Consider the following 24,440-nt stretch of genomic DNA (forward strand, 5'->3'; position numbering starts at 1 on the left):
GTGTTCTTTTTAACCACTTGCCCATTAATGCACTAATTAGCTCATTAACTTCCTAAGCCAGGCACATCCCGTGACCAATTAGGCCTTCTCTGAGGGAACCTAATGGCTGCTAATAGTGACCAGAGTGCTGGCTCAAGCTCCATCTCTCAGTACTCTGTCACACCCAGTGAGAGGTCTTGTGGCTCTTTGCTTTGAAAGGATCGCCTTGTAATAAAGACACTGGCCTGGAGTTCAGGAAGCTTTTTTCAATTCCTGTCAGCCACTGATTTGCTCTGTAACCTGGGGCAAGTGATTGAGTCTTGCTCTGCTGCAGTTCCCATGTGTAAACTGGGGATAATAGCACTTTCCTATAGTGAGAATAAATACCTGAGTGACTGTAAGGTTTTCACATCCTACACTGATGGGGCATATATAAGGGTCTAGATAGAATAGAGAACTTTAGCCCTTTTGACTGTAAGTGAGAATGACCTTGTTTCCTCCCATTTAATTAAGAATTTTGGTATCATGTATATTTTAAGTGACAGGCATCACTTTCAATGGGAGAGAGGATATCAGATGACCTGCCTGAGAGAATAAGGATTGTTTTTACACTTGAGTGTTTTAATATTCTTGAAGCAATCCAGAAAAGTATAAATAACATCTGTAAATGAAGTCAAGAAATTTGACTCTGTTGAATAAATAATGGGTTGTGGACTGTGAAAATAAAAATCCTGTTAGAGTTTCCTCCATTTATAATAGATGAAACTTACTAGCAAGGTAGGTGTGAACTCTGTTGTGATATATTGATGATAAATATTGAATAGAGATTAAGTGTTGTCTTGATTTTTCTCATTTTTCCACACTAAAAATCATTCTCTTCTATATTTATAAGTCCTTTTCTTTTTAGTGTTCCCTTTAGGCTCTTTGCTTGCCTGTCCATCTCAAAGCTAGTTGTTATCAAAATAAATCATGTGTTGTTTTTCCCTTTGCCTAATCATCTTATAAGAAGTTAGATACCTAGCTCTTTAAACACATGAATGAATGATTAGTGAGTTCTAGAATGTTACATGAAAGCATTCTGAGTCTGTTGTTTTCCTTTCTAAGAATTATTCTTTATTAATGATAGGAAGATTCTTCTCCACCCTCTCCATCTTGATTGATGTTTGATGCCTCTTTAAAGACTGCAATAGCAAAGACACTGGACAGACAATTGTGTTCACTACACACTTAGGAGATGGGCTCAGTGAGCTCCATGGCCTACAACTGAAATGGAAGCCCTCTGAAGACAGATGATGTTATGAATAACAGTCCTCAGTTCAGGAAAATATTTCACTTTGTTTTCTCCAAAGATTTGAAAAAGATACTTGGTCAAAATATCCATGTCAGGAACTGATGTGACTGCTGATTTCTGCCTCCCACACAAGCCATCTTAATTTTTCTTTATGTCAGTATGATTTAAAGAGCGGAAATTGACTCACAAAGGGAGTTCTTGGAATGTATCTATTAGAAGTTACTCAGTAAGTACATAATCTAAATGACTATAAACAATTTCCAAGACACACTATTACAGCCATTGCTAAGATTTAAAGTGTGATTTGCAGTGTGTGAATCTCCAGTATCCTATTCTGACACGGATAGGTTCAGCAAAGATGAAGATAGCTCAAGAATACACCACAGATGTTGGAAAGGGACTAATGTGTTTATAAAAAGAAGATAATATTTTTTGTTTATGGATACTACAGGGATATATACAAGTAGATAGATAGATTGGTTGGTTGCTTGGTTGGCTGAAAAGTATACTGTAGCTTAAGCTGTAAATGTTTCTAAAGACTTAGTTCTGCTTCACCTAAATGGAGTCACCCATCATGCAGTAGGCTATTATTACAAGGTCAAAGTATGTCACAGCAGATTTTGATAAAACCTAATAATGGCTTTGTTATGTGTTTCTAATTAGAGATGGGTGGGAATTTTTCAACAAAACTTTGGGTTTGTTTTGGTTTTTGGGGGGGGGTCAGAGGGCAGAAAAAGCCAATTTGTCAAAACCAAAACTTTTTTGTAGGGAAGGGTCAGTTTAGACAAATTTCCTGTTTTGAAAATTGTTTAAAGACACTTTTTGAAATTGGTTCAAAATGACTTTTTGTTGTGAAATGTAAGTTAATTACTAGTTCAAAAAACACATGTAAACATAAGGTCAAAATTGAAATGAAACATTTCACAATTATCTAAATGAAATGTGTGAGTGACCCAAACCTGTCTTTTCTTTCTTTCCTCACCGTCCTTCCCCAACCCTGTCTTTTTATTTGTGAAAATATTTGAGATTTTTAACTTTTTGTCCTGATTGCAGAGAGGAACATTTTTCAAAATCTTGACTTTTGGGGGAGGTAGGGGAAGGAAAACCACTTTCCACTCAGATTATTTGTGATTGCAACACACTGATGTAGCAAATATGAGCACTAGTTCCTGATACATTATACAGTACCCACCCCACTTCACTTAATAAAATAGCAGGCGCTGGTTGGATAGGCAGAGAGAAGCATCCTTGGAGAACAGGGCAGCTACAGAGAACATACAGCTATGGTAGATAAGAACTTCTCTCCTTTTTCTCACTGAAGAAGAAAAGGCATTACAGAAGCCCCATGACAACTAAAAAGTATTGCCTGGGTACTGCTCCACAATATACCATGTACCAACATGGATGGTTTGATTTTATACAGTAAAGCAGAAACTTCTGGATTTTATGAGCCAGATTCTGATCTTAGTTGCGCTGATATGGTCATCGTCTGAGTCCATTGAAATTACTGGAGTTCCTTGGGATTTCATGGGACTTATTCAGACAGAGTTTGGCCCATAAGGTGTGGGGTTTTCTGGGTTTACATACTTTCTATATGAATGCATTGCAGCATGTAGTTCTTCCTTAGCTATGGAGGATATAAATCCAAAAATTATGAGACTGAAGGAGAAAAAAGGACAGTTAAGAAAAATGGCACTCATGTAATAAACCAGCACACATTTAAGCAACTTTTGGGGGGAGGGAGAGACTTTACAAGAATGTATTCCTAACTGTGTCTCCATCTGCTGTAAGTTTCACAGCTTTTATTTATTTAATTCAAACTGCCAACCCACCCAATTTCAAGGGGAAAGCTGTACAACTGTTTAGTTTTACACCTCATTTAAGCTAACCTGTGTCGTCACCCACATTGGGGGTTTGGCTGTGTAGTACCAATCACAGCCTTGAAAGGGGGGCAGAAGGGAAGTTAGGAACTGCATTTCTTCTGGAAGGGTTTGGTGAGGGATTGTAGAGAAGGGTACACACACATTACTCCATCTTACTAGGATAATCCAGCCTGCTCTGCACTGGGTATGTCAGTCACTCTGTAGGCCAGTAAAAGGAGGACAGGACAGGAGTCTGCCTCCCATGGTCCTGCCTCCTCTCTTCCCCTCCACCTTTTGAGGCGCTATATGACCCTCAGCTTCCCATGCTCCCCGGTGGGTAGCGGCTACGGCATTGTCCCTGGTTGTTGAGCAGGCTGCTTAGCAGCATTGAAGACTCCCTTTCTTTTGGTTTCCAGCATACCCACTCAAGGGCCAGGGATAATATGGCCCCAGGTAGTGGGACTCAAGTATCCCACTCTTTGAGCTCATCTTATTTAATTAGCAGGGGGAGGATTTTTCACCAAAGCAAAAAATCCTATTCCAGACAGGCTTACAGTAACAATATTTGTCATTTGAGCCTCAAATTTTTGGAAAATTTGATTTTTTTCCATAGGGAAAAAAAAGTAAAACATTATAGGAGTTAAGAATATTTAGCAGCTGGAAGGGAGAAAGATGCCACAAGCAGCAGCCAGTTGAAGAATGGTCGTATTAGGATGCAGCTGTTTGGCTCTGCCAAATTTAAAGGAACAGCTAAAGAAAGGCATGCTGGGGGGAAAAGTTCTTGTAAGAGGGAAACTTTGCACTAAGGAGGCTTAGCAGAGACCATGCAAATGCAAAGGACAGTGTTCCTGAGAAGTGGTTGTTTCTGCCTGTTGCATATCACCACTTTAATACAGGGAAATTATAGCATTCATCTCTCCCATTCTTATGTATCACATTCTAGTTGTCCCTTTCTTTTTCTTGGGTCGCTTTCCCTGAAATGCTTCTGGCTTCATGCAGAGAACAGGTGCAACTACAGGGTTGCAATCTATGGATAAGAAGATGGTTTAGGAGGGAGGGATGCAAATTTATGAAGTATCGGGGGGTAGCCGTGTTAGTCTGTATCTACAAAAACAACAAGGAGTCTGGTGGCACCTTAAAGACTAACAGATTTATTTGGGCATAAGCTTTCGTGGGTAAAAACCTCACTTCTTCAGATGCCCAAATAAATCTGTTGGTCTTTAAGGTGCCACCAGACTCCTTGTTGTTTTTGCAAATTTATGAGGCACTGGGGCAGAGGTGAAAGTAGAAATAGGGACTTCTGGTACGGGGCTGTGTTGGGGCCAGCTCTGGCCCCCGGAAGGAGTGGGGCCTCGGGCGGGGATGGGGGAGGTCAGAGCCAGCCCCGGTCCGCCCTGTACCGGTAAGTGCCCTTCCCCTCCCACGCCAGGGTAGGAGCGGCAGCCGGGGGCTCCGGCAGCAATTTAAAGGGCCCAGGGCTCGGCCGCTGCTACTGCCCGGGGCCCTTTAGACCGCTGCCAGAGCCCCCGGCTGCCACTGCTACCCCAGGGCTCTGGCAGCAGGGCTCAGGGGGCTATTTAAAGGGCCTGGGGCCATAGAGGCAGCGGGAGCCCCGGGCCCTTTAAATAGCCCCTGGAGCCCCACCGCTACTCCAGGGCCCTGGGGGCTATTTAAAGGGCCCAGGAACCCCCTGCTTCTACTGCCCCGGCCCTTTAAATAGCCCCCGGAGCCCTGGGGTAGCAGCAGCAGGGCTCCAGCAGCTATTTAAAGGGCTCAGGGCAGTACAGGCAGCGGGAGCCCGGACCTTTAAATAACCCCTGGAGCCTCACTGGGCTATGCCAGGGCTCCAGCAGCAGGGCTCTGGCAGCAATTTAAAGGGCCTGGGGCTCCAGCTGCTGCTGGGAGCCCCAGGCCCTTTAAATTGCCGCCTGGGGAAGCCGGGCTGCCCCAGTATCGCGCACCGGCTCTTGCCGGTATGCCATACCGGGGCATACCGGCTTACTTTCACCTCTGCACTGGGGACTCCTTTGAGGAAGATTCTTTACAGAAAGAATTGACTCCGTTTTAAACAAAGTGGAGCCAGATTGCTGGCACAGAAAATTGGGAAGATTTGGGGGATTATTTAAACTAGGTGGTAAGGGAAAGGCTGACGGGTTCTGAGAAACATTTAGGTCAGACAAAGACATCTGCTAGGGACGTCAGTAACACAAGAAACTATGCATCTAGCAGTAGAGGAAAGAATTACAACAGCACTGCAGGAAGCAGAAGTTGAAGTCATTGAGGTACAATCCAAAATGATAACGGTGCAGATAAGCATGTTATATTAAGAAAGTACACCCAGGAATACAGTCTACACATGTCTATGTGCTAGTACAAGAAGATTAAAGGCAAAAATAGCTGAGCTTGAATTCCCAGCAATAGAAAAGGATCTCATTAGAACAGATATTTCAAGGGTGAAGTAAGGCAATCCAGTTCCTTATGCATACTGTGACATAAGGCCCCATGTGACTCTGCCCCTGTGGCCCACCCCTGCACTGTGACCCCACTCCCACATGCAATATACATTGGAAAGAAACATTTGTATGACTCATACACCTTACAGGGTTCTAAATTAACTGTATCAACTGAGGAAAGGGCAAAATTGTACATGACTGAATGAAGATGTCTGCTCAATGTGCAGCTGCAGTCTGGAAAGCAAACAAGAAGGTACGATGTATAAGGGACAGGATGGAAAATAACATGGTAAATATTATATTACCATTATATATATCAATAATACTGTCTCATCTAGAATATTATGTGCTCCAACCCCCCGAAAGAATATTGTGGAAATAGAATGGATTCAGGTAAGGGGAATAAAATGATTAGGGGCATAGAAAAGTTCTTGTAGGAAGAAAGGAGAAAAATAAGCAGGGACACGATAAAAGATTATAATATACTGAATGGGATAGCAAAGGTAGATTGGAACCTTCTGTTCTCTGTGTCTCACAATACAAAAACAAATGGGCAGTCAATTAAATTAAAAGGTGGCAAATTCAAAACTGATAGGAAATAATTTTTCCAGACAACATATAATTAGTGTTGAACTCACTACTACAAAATGTCATTGAGGCCAAACATTTGGCAAGATTCAAGGGATTGGACATTTATATAAACAACAAGAATGTCTAGTGCTGCTATAGTTAATGCCAATAAACTATGGAAGGGATATTAAGCCTCATGTTTCAGGGTTTATACCAATTGCTACCAGTTAGAAATTAGGAGGAGACAATGTTGGGGCAGATAAAACAAGTATTTTTCAGTCTAGATGATTTATTTCAGATTAAGAAAAACAACAAACTACAGAGTCTCCATGTGAGAGTGAGAGAGTGTCTACAGTAAGTGTCTCTGTATCTGTACTGAAATCCAAAATGGCAGCTGTTGTAAAGCTTTCCCCCATCAGCAGGCAGGGTGCCCCCCCACACACACACACAACACAACACCACACACACACACACACACACACACACACACACACACAGAATGATAGCATCTCCTCCCAGTTACATAGCTTTATAAAGAACAAATTGGTTTTGGAAGGAAACAATTCAGAACTGACATGATAGAGGTATATATTATTTGCCCTCTCTCATAAGGCAAGAAAAAAAGGCCATCCAATGAAAGGAAAAGGTAATACATTTACAACTGATAAGAGGAAATATATATTTTATGTCATGCATGATCAAACTGTGGGACTCACTGTTGGAGTTTACGGAGGCAAAGAAGTGGCATTCAAATAAATTAGACACAAACAGGAATAATAAGACTATCTGCAATTATATTAGCTTGCTAAAGTAAACAACACTCATGCTTCAGGACATAAGCCAACCACTAGCCTTTAATGCATGGGGCTAGGAAGAACATTTCCCCCATAGGCATGTTAATGTATTATTTTTAATCATATGGGTTTTACACCTTCCGCTGAAGCATTTGATTTTGGCCCCTGTCAAGAGACAGGATACTGAATCAGATGGCCCTTTGGTTTGAGTGGTTCTATGTTCCTTTTGTTTCAAGGTCTCCCTTCCTGCTCTACAGGGGTGGTCCCCTCCATGTTGGGAACAAATCTCTGCCAAGTTATTACATAGTTATTTATTTTTCAAATGGCTTTGTACAGCAGATGTTCCCATGTGAGCATTAGCTTTTCTTTTATTGACTTTTGCTGTGAAAATTGAACACTGAACCTAACCCAGATCCCATTGAAGTCAACGGCAAAACTCCCACCGAGTTCACCAAGATCAGGATTTGGCTCACTGACTTACATTCTGTTCAACTGCTGTCCCAGAATGAAACTAGCAAGCAGTAGACATCAGGGGACTGGAACAATTTATATAGTGGGGGTACTGAGAGCCATTGAACCAAACTGTAAACGCTGTATATGAGGAAAACCACTTCAAGCCAGGGGGTGCGGCAGCACCTCCAGCACTCCTACTTCCAACACCTATTGTAGACACAGATGTTAACATTACTTATGCTACTTTTCAGGCTGTTTAACATGAGAGGTCACAGGTCTGACTCTTGCTTTTGTCTTCCTCATGGATGAAAACCCTTGTAGATATTTTAACCTGGTGCTGAACAAACCTTTAAAGATTCAGTAGCTCAGTTCAGATAAACACTCTAAAATTCAGAGGCCTAGCTGAAGCTTATCTAAAATAGCTAAACTGCTGCAAAATTGGACTGGAAATCTAGTCACAACTTGCTTTCATGGGATTTTCAGTATTGATTGGTTTGGTTGGTCCAGAAATAATAATACATGGCACTTATATAGCACTTTTCACCCACAGATCTCAAAGCACTTTGCAATGGAGGGCAAATGTCATCATTCCTGTTCTATACACAGGGCAACTGAGGCCCAGAGACTGTAAGTGATGTGTGACATTGGACAAAACAAATAAGTGTCAAAACCAAAACTCAAGTCTAGTCACTGGCCCACTGCTCCCACCACACTGAAGAAATAGTCTGCTTTTTGGTCTCTTTCAACACTTTTCTTTCCATTTCCATCTTGAAAAAAGAAGTTCAGAGGCTGCAAAAAAAAAAAAAAAAAAAAGTTTTTTTTTCAAATGTTAACCAAATGTTTCTGAACTTCTTCAAGATCCTCAGTTCTAATTTAGCTAGAAATATGAAGGAAGGTCCGAGCATGTTATTGTTTTATATGAACGCATTAACTCGTAGCAGTACCTTCTTTTCAGGCATTTTCATCCCTATTTTCTTCAGAGACCCTGTATTTTTGCCATGCTGTTGTTATTAGACTTTTCCTTTCTCTGAGGCTATCTGCCACAGTATATCAAAACAGCCTTTGCCTCTGCAGCCCAAAAGGCAGTCAAAGCTAGTGATGGATAACTCTCCACAAGCCTGGAGATCGGAATCAGTTCAGATATGCTTTCGAAAGGTTTTGGGGTTTTATCAAAAGATTCTATGGCTTTCTTGTGTGATGTTTCTCATACTTCAGATCATATCTAGAAGTGTCACCTGAACAAACTTTTGTTTCCAATCCCCATTGGAACACCAAATTGGAAAGGCACATGAAAATTAAAGTTGGGGGTGTGCAGGCCTATTCAGACATTTAAAGAAATGTTTGGTTCAGGTTCATTTTGCAAAGTGTGCAAAGTTTTGGCATGATGGGTGTTCCTGTTTTTTCTAAACCAATTCAACTGCCCCCTCTCCAAATGATTGCAGCTTATCATCTACCATCATCTTATCATCATGTTGTTTTGAGAATTTTTTTCTCATTTCTTGTTCTGTGTGAACCATCCCAAAGCGCTCATTCCTGAAACCCTTGATTGTGTGGGTAATCTTTATTCACACTAATATATCCCATTGACTTCAATAGGATGTGTGGGAGTAAGGATTACAGGACCAGACTATACATCTGTTCAGTTACGCTGGCCAAGATCCAGTGCAGAAACCTGTGCATTTGTCTGGCAATGACAAGAAGCAGGAGTGAATTTCTCAATTATAGAGTCAGAAATAAAACAATTTTGGGTGGTTCACCAAGAGATAAAGTGGCTCAAGTGGAACTATGGCTCTTTTCAATGAGACCAGGAAGCCTGCTGTTACATCCTTAAAATATACTCAATGATTTGTAACTAACCAACAGATCCGTTTGACATGAAATGATTTATAACCAAGCAACAGGTTTGTTTAGATACCAGAGAGTTTCAGGGCCTGGTAGCTCTTTCTTTTTTTCTTTTTTAAGAAACATTTTTTAACTATAAAAAAGGTAAAGAGATTTTTTTTTATAAAACCTTTTTACAGTTTATTTCCTATCATTAATTGTTAAAATATAAAAAATGATGATCTGACTAAATGAAGCAGGATGTTAAATGGTGAATTTTGTCTGTGTAAACAAATAAATAATTATTTACAATCTTTGGCAAAACAAAGTGAAGTTTCATTGATCTCATTCTCTCCCTCCTTTTTTCTCTCACATGCACACACACCCTTGCAAAGAAAAAAAGAAAAAGAAAAAAGAAAATCTTCATAAATAATTTACATAGAATAGGAAAATTATGGTACAATCTAAATATTAACATCTTCATCCCCACACTGATGTCATGCTTTCACAAAACCAAACCAAAAAACCCTACACGTCCATCACAATCATTACATTTAATGAAGTCTCCCCACTTTCTCATTGGGACTTGGGGATACAATTTGAAACAACAGAAGTATGAATTGCAACAAACTCAAAAAACCTCATAAGGAGGATTTTTTTTAAAAAGGGGTTTGTTAATATAAAGAGACTGTAAAATGTGCAATAAAGCCCCAAACTGTGAATTCTTTCTAATGAATATAGCAGTAAAATCTATTTAAAAGGAAAAAATGAGCTGAGTCAACATTTGGCTCACCAGGCCCTATGATAAGGCAAGAGATACTGTATTATTCCCTTAGTAAACCTCATCTGTGATTAAAATTACACCAGCAAGAGGTTTTTTTTTGTGAACAAAGCTCATACATCTTAAACAAAACAAAAAAAGTGTTAAATACTTGCATACTATTGTATAACTGAATAACTGTTGTATCTGGTTAGAATAAACACTGGTATCCCTTCAGCATTATTTAAAAAATAAAACAGTTCTATATACAGCAGACATAGGTAACAATACAAAATACTAAAATTAGGATAACCGTATATATATATTAAGGTTCCATTTATAAATTCCTCATTATTATTTATTTAATCATGTGCTACTTTAGAGCATGCTGGATTGTAATGACATAAAACCGCATGTTTAAACAAGGGTGTACATTGCTTCAATGATATCTTCATGTTGTGATATGCTTTTTTAACAGATTGTTCTAGCATTATTTGTTAATAATGCATTACTAATGCACTGTATGACAGACTTTAAAAATAAATTATCAGAGAAGGTAGCAGTATGTGTAATCATGATAAATATTAACAAAATATTTATAACTGGAACCTTAATTTCCGAATTTCCAAATTAGGTAATGGTAGCGTGGCTACCTTTTCATAATCCTAGATCAGGATTCAGGATGTCAAAGTGCTTTTTGCAGCAGAGATGGAAAAGTGGTTCAGGTTCAACTTGTTCCAGATGGTCACGAAATATGTTTAGCAAGAGGGAATGCAAAAAAAGATGTACACTGGCCAACTGGAAACCATTTTATAAAAGCCACAGTGGATGGCCTTATGTGCTTAACTGAATTGCTATGCTTTCTTATGTTGAAGTTTAAGTGCTGGTTCAATTGTATTTGTCCTGATTTAAGTCCATACAAATAACATGCATTGTTATTTCTAGTTAGACATTATTTGAAACTAAAAATCTGAAGTTTCAGCAACTTCTAATCTTAAAAGGTATTTTTGAAGAGTTAGTAAAAGCATCCTTATCAGCTGAAAGATCTTTTTGCATCAAGCCATCTTCATATTATGTGGCCTTCACTTTATTCTCCAATGGCTTCTTCATTATTAGGCTAGATATTGTTGGTGTGGTCCCTTTGTTATTTTACTGAAATTAGGCTCAGAGGTTTTGTGTTACTGAGGTCCAGCCCTGATCGAAGCAAGGGAAGTGTCAACCCTAGGCATAAAAAAGTGGTTTTAACACTTTTTTTCCCACTTAGTTTAAGACAATGGATGATACGCATCCCTCTTTTCTCCATATATATATAAATACATTAAGTAATTACACTTTATATGTAAACGTCATTCCTTTGTAAAAAAACAAACAAACAAGTCTTGCTAAGTTTTCACTCTACAAAAATGTTCTAATGTATCAATCTGCTTTTGCTTCAGTGGTGGGTTGGACGCTCACATTTAGGTCCCATTAGTCCTAGTTTTCAGAAGGCACTTGAGCGCAGGATTGGCTAAGCCACTCTTGGCAGCAGGGAGGTACAAGGTCAGTTGAACAGAAGGCCGGAGGAGGAGGAGGTACACAGAAAGAGAAGTTGGGAGTACCAGGATGTACTGAGGTGTCTAGGTTGCACAGCATCTACAGTACTTTGCTGGTAATGCAGCAACCATAGCTCAGAAATCTAAAGTAAAAGAGAAACAGATATTAATTGGTGCAGAGGCATATTTGGTCTGGAATACAGTAAAAACGGAACAAGAGCTCAAATGTGCTATAGTAAAAGGGAAGCAGCCTGCGTAATACAAAGATTACTTTTCCTGTTCTGAGTTCATTTTCTTTTTAATAGTACTATATTTTCACATTTATAACATTGTGGATGGTTTCATTATATTTTTTTAAATGGAGATTGCATGAATCACCATATTTGGAGGTTTTTAAGAATAGGTTAGGCAAACACCTGTGAGGAATGGTCTAGTTATTACTTAGTCCTGCCTTGAGTCCAGAGGACTGGACAAGATGACCTATTGAGGTGCCTTCCAGTCCTACACTTCTATAAAATGAGAATTGAAAATATCCACTGAATCCTTAATGCCTCCTTAAAGAAGGGTCTATCCATAAGTCTGCAAGTGCATGAGTAACCCACTACTGAATACATGTTACAAGTCCTGCTCTGATCAATAGAGGATATGAGTTGTTACATCTCCCAGCTAGGTAACATTGGCTCTTTAGCTCAAGCTGTAGCAGTTCACACTTTTAGCTCTAGAGATTCCCTGCTTCACTCCCAGTGTGTCGGGCATGAAGGTGACCATCACACATGCAACACACACTAATGCGCTGGATATACACACACAGTTCCAAACAAATATCTCCCTCAGATAATTCCATCTTCTTTTTCCAGGCAGAATGTATTAAACATGTGTTTGTGGTTATTCAGATTTACATTAAGACTAGTGGGATCCAAGCTATTTTAATGAATCAGTGTCTAAATTATGCTGTGGTCCCTTATGGCTTTGGAACATGCCTTCTGGCTGAAATTTATCAGGATTATTGCTGTATGTTATACAGTCATGCCCTGATTCAGGAAAGCAGTTAAGCACATGCTTAAGTCCACTTGTTTCAGGACAGCATGTTGATCAACTCAAAATAAACTCCCTCTTGTTTCATTCATAGTTAAGAATTGATTGAGTTATTTCAGAATGATTGACAGATTAAGGATTCCATTCAACAACTGGAAGATACTTTCTATTTCTATCTTTTCTCCCTAGTGCAGTGGTTTTCAAACTTTTTTTCTGGCGACCCAGTTGAAGAAAATTGTTGATGCCCGTGACGCAATGGAGCTGGGGATGAGGGGTTTGGGGTGTGGGAGGAGCACAGAGCTGGGGTAGAGGGTTGGGGTGTGGGGGTGAGGGCTGTGGGGTGGGGCTGGAAATGAGGGGTTCAGGGTGTGGGAGGCGGATCTGGGCTGGGGCAAGGGATTGGAATGCAGGAGGGGGTCAGGGCTCTGGTCTGGCGGTGCAGGCTCTGGGGTGGGGCTGGGGATGAGGGGTTTGGGGTGCAGGGGGGGCTCAGGGCTGTAGCAGGGGGTTGAGGTGTGGGAGGGGGTCAGGGCTCTGGGCTGGGGGTACAGGCTCTGGGGTGGGGCCAGGGATGAAGAGCTTGGGGTGCAGGAAGGGGCTCCAAGTTTGTGAGGGCTCAGGGCTGGGGCAGGGGATTGGGGCATGGGCTTATCTTGGGCGGTTCCCAGTCAGCGGTGCAAGGGGGTGCAGAGGCAGGCTTCCTGCCTGTCCTGGCATTGAGGACCTTGCTGCACCCCGGAAGTAGCCAGCAGCAGGTCCGGCTCCTAGGCGGAGGCATGCAAGCGGTTCCGCGTGGCTCTCACCCGCAGGCACCGCCCCCTCAGCTCCCATTGGCCGGTTCTCAGACCTGCTGCTCGCCACTTCCAGGGTGCAGCGCAGTATCAGAACAGGTAGGGACTAGCTTGCCTTAGCCGGGCAGCACAACCGAAGGGACTTCTAATGACCCGGTCAGTGGTGCTGACCAGATCCGCCGCGACCCAGTGCCTTACATTCTGCATCCCACTTCTGGGTCGTGACCCACAGTTTGAAAACCACTGCCCTCGTGTTTAGCTGGGAGATTGAAGTAATCGTGGCATAAATAAAACTTTCATAATTGCCTAGTTCACTGAAAAACTAACCTCTGCATTCATATTTGAGGTCAGAGAAGTAGACCATTTCTTGAGAGAAGACAAAAAGACCTAATCGTCCACCAGCATAGGTCTTATCATAGATTGGTCCAGAGTCTACCATGACCTGTTTTCCTTCATATACTAAAACTCTGTAAAGAAAGACATGTTTTAGATTAGTATAGTGAATCAACAGAACATTCCAAGGTTGAAACATGTAATAGCAGCTGTCAGGTGATGATATGATGTTGAATTCTAACAGTAGGTGCCATGTAGTACAAGTTTATTACATGGGTCATTCCTCTGTTATACCTCCCCGAGTCTGTCTGGTAGTCATAGCCCATTTATTGGAAGCCCTGGCACTGTTCCATGCGTAATTTTATGAACATCATCTGCAAAGAATTTCCAAAATCCTTGTGTTATTACAGCTAAGTCTTCTGGAGTGTCAAGAAGGAGTGTCATGTTCTTAATGTTGATTAGCCACATGCCTCTTTATGCTTAGAGGTTAGCTTGAGAAATATACACATAATTTAATTGACTCACGGTAAGTCTGTTACCTCCTCACAAATAAATACATTTTAATGACTATTCAAAAACCTAGTTAATTTTTCTTTTTCTATTAGAATTCCCAGTAGGATGAAGGAGCTTCATGTACAAGGACCATAGGACCTGCCACATTTGATTAGGGCAATGGGCCCACTAGAGCAGTATCCTGTCTGACAGTGGCCAGTACCAGCTGCTTCAGAGGAAAGTGCAAGAAACACCATAGTGAGTGCACAACTGTGAAATAACCTGCCCATAACAGGAGTATCTTTCTATCCTTTGTCAATTAATCGCTGGCCTATGCTCTAAAGCCGGATGGCTTATATTACATAGATAAACTGTCTTTTATTCTTTCTAATGTAATGGATGACCCATGTGGTCCCCAAATCCTTTCTACTCCCCACATATGCAACAGAACAAAACTGTATTAGTCCTGATGAGTCCTGGGCTATTCAGGTCTAAAGAGGCAAGAGATAATTTCCCCAATAAAAATGTAATATACAGTTACAGTATTTACTGCAGGTTAAAATTATCTGCACTGTCAATCCTCATGTTTAAAAGGCATAAGATAACCAATTAGGGTTAGTAAAAGATATCCTTCATAATGTAATACATAGCAGTGCATTTTTGTGTGCATTACAGAGGTGTTTACAGATGTTTCTGGAGTACCTGGTGTAAGCCACTGTCAGAGACAGAATGCTGAACTAGATAGGAAAAAAATGTCAAGTTTTAATCTTACTTTGAGTATTGTTTTGGAATTTCTCTTTCTTGGCTACTTTACAAAACAGTTATTTAGTAAGAATTCAATATATTTTTATTTAATAATATTTAGTTTATGTAAATACTGAACAGTCCTAATGAAATTGAACACATCTGATGTGTGTGTGTGAGGAGAGAGAGAAGTTATTTAAAATCTAATAAAATGTTCCAAAAATAGAGAAACAGTCTGCCATGAATGAATCATCAGCACTGGAATTAACAAACAAACCATTAAAAGCCACTACTTCATTAGAAACGAAAGCTATATTATTAGGAAATTTGTAGGCATTGAAATACCACTTACTTTATTAATCCTGTTTTAGGCCTGTGAATCAACTGCCACCTGTAGGCAGTATAATCTTTCCAGCCAACATTCTTGGGGTCATGCCACAAGGTACGTACCTACAGTAGGAATACAAATGCTTCATTAGAAACAGTTTGTACTACCGCAACTGGATATCTGATCACAGCCTATTTTCTTTGTATCACCAGACTAAAAATCACTTTAAAATTTAGTGATACTGAACGCCATTCCCCCCACACTCTGGTCACCTATATTAAGTAACATGAAAATTGCCATCTTCAGTCATACATCAGTTACTCTCAAACAAGTAGATTAATTCATAGATTCATAGACTTTAAGGCCAGAAGGGACAATTAGATCTTCTAGTTTGACCTCCTGTATATCACAGGCCATAAAATTTCACCCAGTTACCACTGTATTGAGCCCAATAACTTGTGTTAAAGAATATCTTGTGCTAAAGAATATCTTCCCAGAAAGATGTGAAGATATTAGAGATGGAGAATCCACCATTTCCCTTGCTAGTTTGTTCCACCCTCACTGTCAAAAAATTATACCTAATTTCTAATTTGAATTTGTCTGGCTTCAACTTCTAGCCATTGGTTCTTGTTAGGCCTTTCTCTGCTAGATTAAAGAATCCTTTAGTGCATAGTATTCCCTCCAACCTTCCCCATGAAGGTATTAAACACTGTAATCAAGTCACCTCTTAGTCTTCTCTTGGATAAATTAAACAGATTCAGCTCTTTAAGTCTCTCCCTCCAAGGCATTTTATTTATTACTCAAAGCATTTTTTGGCTCTTTACTTCACCCTCTAATTTTTTAGTATCCTTTTTAAAATATGGGCACTAGAACCTGATGCAGCATTCCAGAACAGGTCTCACCAATGCTGCATACAGATGTAACCTCCCTCCTCCTATTCACTATTTCCCTGTTTATACATCCAGGGAGCACATGAGCTCTTTTTGTCACAGCATCACACTAAGAGCTCATGTTCAGTTGCTCATCCACGCTGAGCCCTAGATCCTTTTCAGAATCACTGCTTTCCAGAATATAGTTGCCATTCTGTAGGTATGGCCTACATTTCTTTTTTGAATGGGCCCAGCTTATCAAGCGATCCAGATCACGCTATATGACTGGCATGTCTTCATCATTATTTACCACTCTGGTAAGCTTTGTGTCATCCAAAAATGTTATCAGCAGTAATTTTATATTTATTTCCAGACCACTTGATGAAAATGTTGATAATTGATGAAAAAGTGCAAGGAAAGTAAAGGGGAGTGGAGACCTGGGAATATATTTTGTCTTTGAGTTCTGTACATGTTCAGATACACACACACACTCACACAACGTTCACCCTACAGAACTGATCCTGCTACACTTACCTATGTGAGTAGCTACATTGAAAGAAATGGGACTAATCAGCTGAGTAAGCGCTACTGCAAGACTGGCCCAATATTTATTGTATATTGTTTCAAATCTCTGGCACAATAAAACTCTCCAGGAAGGCCCAGACCCTGGAATGAACTGTATGCAGTTGGATCCCTGTGCTTGTGTGGTGCCTCACTGACTTCAATGGGCTTCCGTAGGGTCACAAGGGCCACCCTGTGAAGTTATTACAAGACTTGGGAGTTTGCGGCAAACGTTCTGAACACAGCCACGTTCAGAAATATAAACATCAAATATATGTGATGCCCCAAAGGTGGGTGTTTAAACACCCATCTGAAGAGAATAAAGCCCATTGTAACACCAATACTATCTCCAAGCTGGAAGAATTACCTGTACTCCTTGTCCTTTGATTTTGCAGGTTCTTTTTAACTACTTTGTACATTCTCTTTTATCTATGTACATTTTGCATTACTTTGTAAACAGTACAAATAAATAACAACAAAAGCATCTAAAAAGACTGGCAAATTTATCCAAAAATTAAAATAACATTGAAAAGTCATTTACTATTTTCCTTACTCTTATTGGCATACTGAGCCTCAGTGCCCTTTTTTAATTGGTAACCGGTTTTTGTGTCAGCCCCCTTTTTACAATATTGGTAACCCCTCAATGGTATGAAGACTTGATTCTCTTACCTGTCCAGGTGTGTTTCCCGTGTGCCAGAGAGCATTTCTCAAGTGCTCACCAGTGCCAGTCGTGGAGTTCACTACTTTGAGTGATACCCCTGAATAACCATAAGCCCTGGTGGGCTTGTCCTCCCAGTAGGTCTGTGTGACTTGCTTCCACATCAGGACATAAAATCGACTGCTGGACTGATAACCAAACACAAACCCGGCATAATCGTCATCACGGTCTGTGTTAACATAGAATGTGCCACTGAAGTCAACAGAGGTGAACTCATCGAAACCTGGTAGAGGATTAAATGTGCAAGATATTCAGTTCCTCCATGTGGTGCAAATTCAGAATGCTTGAAAGCAGACTGTTATACCATTTCTGTTGCTTTGGGCTTTCTAGGGTTTTTTTGGGGCGGGGGGGGAAAGGGGTTGAGAGAGAGAGAATGAAGTCATATGTACTGTTTATATAGTACTTATATATCTGTTCTGTCTCATTCCTTAAACCAGGATGAGGATAAGATATCATCCTCTCTTTTTACCTTTGTTTCTGTGTAGTCTTTGCATTTTTCTGTCCCTTTCCCTCTTGTAATACTGCTGTTAGAGAAACAACATGACTTGATAGCCCTTTTAAAGAAAAAACTAAGATTTATAGTGTCTTACATTAAGATCCCTTACAATACCAATTGGGAGCAAGGAGGAGGCATTTGGCAGGAAGAACAACAAATGTGATGTATGTTTGCAAGCCTTCCTCAGTCCTGATTTATTCAGATCAGTGAAACAACTATGTTCCCTCTTACCTATCAGAATTAACTCTATAAAAATGCATGTGTGTAGGTCTAACATATAGCAGCTGACATTCCAAAATGAAATGGAATCAAGTAGCTCAATAGGCTTTTTTCTCATATACAACCTCAATACAGAATGCTTTTTCTTCATTAGTTGAGCAGAGAGTTGTGCCAACAGCAATAGGAAAAAACTCTGACAAGTATATACACACAGGCACTCTCAGACACTCAGGATATATACTCCCATTTGAGTAAATGAACAAATCCATGCTATGTTGGGCTTCTATATGAAAAGAGAAACAAGACTATGCAGTTGTTTGATGTGCTACACAAAGTATAATAGAAGTGTGGTCTAGCAGCTTGAACACTCAGGTCACTATGAAAAATTCAGAGTCCTAATCCCAGCTCTGACAGTGACTCTGTGTATTTTAAACCTTCTGTCTCATTTCCCCTATCTGTAAAATGGGAATAATTTGTTGAAGAAAGTGTTGTAGTTAAAGTAAAGTGCTTTGAAGATAAACAGCACTATCTCTGTCCTAAGGTCTGGGGCTGTGTATTATTCTGTATGTGTTTCAGCCAGCACTGTTCCAAAGAATCCAGATAATTCTTTTCTCTTTTGATACTCACCTACTGCTATGCCAGGATCAGAGTTGGCAGTCTGCACCAGTTCTTTGCCCTGGTGGCGAATAACCCAGTTGGGGTCAATTTGAGCTGTTCCCTTTGGATCCAGGGGGACCATCTGGAACTTTCTGAAGTCAGTTTCACTGATGTCAATATTTTCGGGGCACACGTCATAAATATCTGGGACGCTGTCATTGTCAAAATCGTCTTTGCAGATATCACCTCTGCCATCACCTACAAGCAGAACACATATACAGGCAAAAATTGTTAGCATTTTGTACCTCTCTCCTTCTCTATTTATATAAGTCAACAGCTGTTCACATAGGAATTACTACACTGGAAGAGACCAGTAGTCTATGTAGTGTACCATCCTGCCACCAACAAGGACTTATATCAGAGGCAGATGTACAATATCTTTAGTGCACTTGATCACCATTGTATTCTTCAAGCACGGGCTTCCTGACGGAAAGAAGGAGAATGAACCTTAGGAACCTCAAAGACTTTCTGCAGTTCAGCTTGGTGGGAAAATGGTTCCACATTCCACTGTCTGACAGCCAAGCAGAACTCCAAATTCTGACCAGCTGTGCACTCCCGCACTTGTTTATCTTAACACTTAAGATAAAAACTATGCATTTCCAACTTTATCCCCTTTGCCAATATCAAAGAAGCAATTCTTGAATCCATACAAGAATTTTAATTATTCAATGCATATGTTGCTGAAGTTCCCAGTGGTCCTGACTGCTGACAGAGTTGATTTTGTTTCAAAAGATATTGAAAGCATTTGTCCAACCAGCCATGTCATCCACAAACTCTATCCAGGTCTGCAACTTAAAATTGTGTGGCTCACATACTTGAGAGCACATGAACATCTTTTGGTTTTAGTTATAGTTTGGCTTTTGCCGAAGTCAAACAACATTTCTTCTGCCGTTGATGATGAAGAGCAAGTCAACCTGTACTACTGATTCTGTTGGACAGTCTTCACAGAATGCATTCACACATACGCTGGCCTAGACCTCCATAGCCCAGCTGAGCTATGCTTGGCACAAGACCAGGAGGACCAAAAGCTGGCTTTAACTGAACTATACTGCCCAGAACCCCAAGTCACCCTTGGACTGCAGAGGTCCTGATAGAAGTTACAGCAGCCCAAGGGCTATGGGGCCATTACAGAGATTGGCAGGTTTCAGAGTAGCAGCCGTGTTAGTCTGTATCCGCAAAAAGAACAGGAGTACTTGTGGCACCTTAGAGACTAACAAATTTATTAGAGCATAAGCTTTCGTGGGCCACAGCATCCGAAGAAGTGGGCTGTAGCCCACGAAAGCTTATGCTCTAATAAATTTGTTAGTCTCTAAGATGCCACAAGTACTCCTGTTTTTTTTAGAGATTGGCAGGGCACAGAGTTGTGTAAGTCATTCCCTCTTTATCCTAGCCATGCCCCCCTTATACCAGGATACTGGGAGCAGAGGAGGTGTGGGAACTGCTATCACTGTTCCATATCACCCAAGGATTTCCAAAGTAACCAGAGCAGCAATCGAGAACTGGTCCACTGTAAATGTATCGTCACTATGAACACATGAACTAAATTTTGCTTTCAGTTACACCAGCATCAATGTGGAATAACTCCAGCAATTTCATTTACACTTGTGTAACTAAGGGTATGTCTACACTACGGGATTAATCCGAATTTATATAATTCGAATTTAGGAAACCGATTTTATAAATTCGAATGTATTCGGCCACACTAGGCACCATTAATTCGGTGGTGTGCGTCCAAGCTACCGTAGTAGCATCGATTTCCAGAGCGTTGCATTGTGGGTAGCCAATAACATTGAATTGCCAATAACATCGAATTGCGGCCACACTAACCTTAATTCGGATTAACAATACCGATTTTGACGCTACTCCTCTCGTCGAGGAGGAGTACAGAAATCGAATTAAAGGGCTCTTTAATTCGAATTAAATGGCTTCGTTGTGTGGACGGGTCAAGTGTTAATTCGAATTAAAGCAGCTAAATCCGAATTAAAGTCGTAGTGTAGACCAGGCCTAAGAAATTGCTCATATTTATTTATTTTGTGGATCATTACTGATAAATATATCAAACGTATATAGCAGTTTTTAATCCTAAAGGATCACAAAATATTTTATATGTTATATATATTGGTAACAGTTCATTAACCACTGAACTGCAACCATCTATGTGGTAGACCATTACAGCTGTTTAACAGTGAGCAGGACTACAGCGCAACAATTCAGGACAAGAAATGAAGGAAAATACTGCATCCATTTATGTAACTGTCTAATGTACATGATCAACACATACCTAAAGTGTTTCCTCTGTGAAACAATTTTTAGTAGAGTTGGTTGAAAAATGGCAAATATTTTCCATGTATATTTACAAATAAATGAATATTTCTCATTTTTAAATGTTATGGAATATTTTGGTTCTTTCAGTAAAAAACTGAAGTTGAATACCAAAATTGTCAGTTGTGTTGGTTTTCAAAAACCAAAACAGTTTTTTTAATTAAAAAAATTCTAGTTTAATATTTCATCAAAAAATTAACATTTGAAAAGGAAAGAAAAATTGTGCCAGAAATTTTGTTTTTTTAAATAGTCAATTTTTTAATCAAAACTATATTATATGTTTGACCAGTTCTAGTTTGATGCCCTTTAATACATTAATACAATGTTCCAAGTTCAGACATGGCATAAACAGGAGAAACTTCACTGAGGTCAGTGATGTCAGGCGTGTTACCTCGGGGCTCAATTTGGTCTGAAATGTCTTATTTCTTTTATCCATGGAAAAAAATATCCTTCGCATTGGTCTATACATGCACCAGTTCTTCATGTACTTAGAACTGAATCAAACCCACGCTACTTGGTTCTTACCATCAGAGTCCTTTTGGTCAGGGTTGAACATGAGCCGACAATTGTCCCTGTCATCAGGAACACCATCATTGTCATCGTCAGAATCACATGCATCCCCTTTGCCATCCTTATCATGGTCAGCCTGGTTAGAATTGGGGATGTAGGGGCAGTTATCTTGGTTGTTCTGGTGACCATCTTCATCTATGTCCTCATTGTTGTCACACTGGTCACCAACCAGGTCATTATCTATGTCAGTCTACAGAAAAAAAACAGGCAACAACATTGGCATCTTGATTGTTACAAAGCACAGAATTGAGATGACATGTTTCCTTATTCTCTACATTTCTCTTTCAGTAACTTCCTGAAGAGCTCCTATATTGTGGTGACAAATTTCTATGAAGTAGAAATGTAATAAAATTTCAATTTTTTTCACTCTAATATGAAGAATGTCAATGAAGATCTTACCGAAACTTGGGCAAACATTTTCCTACATGGCTCTTAGTTTAAATTTGTTGGTTGGACCCTACTGGTCTTAATTCACAGGTCTGATACATCCCCTTTACACTGCTGTACCTTGGTCAGATCTAGCCCACAGGAAATAACCCTGATGCAAAGGAGTTCTCTGTGCATCATAGGGTATGTCTACACTGCAATTAAAAACCCATGACTAGCCCATGCCATGCTGACTCAGGCTTGCAGGGCTTGGGCTAAGGGGCTGTTTAACTGCGGTGTAGATGTTTGGGTTCAGGCTGGAGTCCGGGTTCAAGAAACCTCACAGGGCATGGGCCAGCTGAGGAGTTTTAACTGCAGTGTAGACATACCCATAGAGTCTTCACTGCCTGCATCATAAGGGTCATGCCAGGGGTGTGGCCAGGATAGGAGGTTTGCCTGGAGTGCCATTGCATTCTGGCAATTTTTGTTGCCATGTGGACTCTTGGAGCCATGGAGAGCCAAGTGAAGTTCAAAGCAGACCTAAGGTTTCTCTAACTTGCAGCAGGAGCCAAATTGTTCTCCAAATGGCACAGGAATACAGGGAGTGCAAAGGTGGGGTTAACGACATCTTTGCCCCAAACCCCTCAGGCTCTGCACGGAGCGGCACTTGGCCAGACCTGAAAATCAGGCCTGTTGTTTTTCACATATAAGGAAGTTTAATGCCTACATTGAAGAGGAGGGTTTTTTATATATATAAAATGTTAAAGGTCCAAAAGAAGGATGGACAATTCAGATCTAACTTTTCAGTCTTAAAGCCAGCTGTTTGGGGTTTGACTGCAACAGTTATAACAATTTAAAAATCTGGGATGGACACTAGAGTATTCATTAGATACATTGCAGGACAAAAATCAGATGTAATCATTTAATAAAACATAGTGCAATATGATAAAATTCTTCCCTGGAACATAATTAGCATTGCAAGCACAAAATAGATGCATATATGATATCATACATTTCAGCTGGCCCGATAGTCCCTCATGAGAGTGTGTTACCTCATATTATTGAAGTCTGTGCAAGCTGTGTAGTGCTCATATGAACTGTCTTGCCCAGACAAGGTTCTTAAGGTATGAGTGGCTGCTATTGGTCTCAATGAAGTTTAGTTATTATAAGCCCTGAGGTGAAGCTAAGTGCAATAACTTTGCATAATTATAAATTCCAAGGCATTCACCTGAACCAAGGCAATATTCAGTGTTAGATCATTGAAAACTTGCAAAACTATTTTGCATAACTTTTGCTTTCAGTTCATACCAGAACCTGCAATTTACCATGAATATCATAAAAGAGTTGTTCATATATTATGTTGCCGATCAGGGCAGTTTTCTTTTCATGTAAAGTGGGTGGATTGCAGGCAGAAGAGAATTGTCACTAAACAGAGTGTATCATTGCCATAATGGGCCTTTATGTTTTATGTGGAAATGAAAAATGGGCAAAATACGGCCTTTTCTTTTCCATGCACTGATATGTCTCTTCTGTGAAGGAAGGGGCATGATTCTCCTACCACAGGTCTGAGTAACTGTCACTGAAATCAATCGCAGTTACTGATGTCCTGTGATAGGAGAAATGGGCCTCTCCAGTTCAGAAGTGAATTTAGGCCGCATTTTGCACTGTTGGCTTGTGGGATATCAAACTTTTAAAATTACATCATTCAAATTATTCTGTATCCTGTGATAATAGAAGAGCTTCCTGGCCTTTTACCCAATGAGTCTGTACTGTATCTCCCACACCCCCACAGAGCAATCAGCTAGCTAAAGATCATAAAGGAGGGCAAGATGGTCTAATGGGCAGGGCACTGGACTGAGAGTCAGGAGACCTGGACTCCATTTCTGGTTCTGTTGCTGATCTGAGTCCTTGGGCGAATTAATTAGCTTCTCTGTCACTCTTTCCCCTTCCACCTCTTGTCTATTTAAGCGATACGTTCTCTGAGGCAGGGATTTCCCTTTACTATGTGTCTGTACAGTGCCTAGCTCAATGGGGTCCTGAACTTGGTAGAGGTCTCTGTGCTTGACTCCAATGCAAATTATCATAACAATAATAATAATAATTTAGTTTAGTTCCTTAAACATTTTCTCTCTCTTTCTCTCCTACTCTGAGGTCAGCATTAATACAAGCAGTTAGAAGGTTGCTTTCAGATTTCCCACATCAAGAGCAAATCCTCCCACCCATCGCTCCTCACACAAATGGGCTTAGTGTTTACCTGATCGGGATTGTGCACCAATGGACAGTTATCACAATGATCACCTACTCCATCCCCATCTGTATCTCTCTGGTCAGTGTTGTAAACGTATGGACAGTTATCTCGATCATTAAAAATGTCTGTGAGGGTAAAAAAATAATGTGACTGAAGCAGATAAGAAATCTAGCACA

At 40.3% G+C, this 24,440-nt stretch overlaps 1 protein-coding gene across 1 annotated transcript in view; it reads right to left on the reverse strand.

The window, feature by feature from the left end:
- THBS2 (thrombospondin 2) overlaps positions 1 to 24,440 on the reverse strand; it is a 99,898-nt gene that overhangs the window by 47,552 nt on the left and 27,906 nt on the right. The window contains exons 15-20 of the mRNA XM_065401451.1: positions 24,271 to 24,389; positions 21,606 to 21,840; positions 18,729 to 18,956; positions 17,338 to 17,609; positions 15,263 to 15,360; positions 13,669 to 13,808 (exon numbers count right to left, since the gene is read on the reverse strand). Coding sequence (XP_065257523.1) covers positions 13,669 to 13,808; positions 15,263 to 15,360; positions 17,338 to 17,609; positions 18,729 to 18,956; positions 21,606 to 21,840; positions 24,271 to 24,389 — 1,092 coding nt within the window. The remainder of the gene's footprint in view (positions 1 to 13,668; positions 13,809 to 15,262; positions 15,361 to 17,337; positions 17,610 to 18,728; positions 18,957 to 21,605; positions 21,841 to 24,270; positions 24,390 to 24,440) is intronic.

This window comes from Emys orbicularis, chromosome 3, assembly GCF_028017835.1.
Source record: "Emys orbicularis isolate rEmyOrb1 chromosome 3, rEmyOrb1.hap1, whole genome shotgun sequence".
NCBI lineage: Eukaryota > Metazoa > Chordata > Testudines > Emydidae > Emys > Emys orbicularis.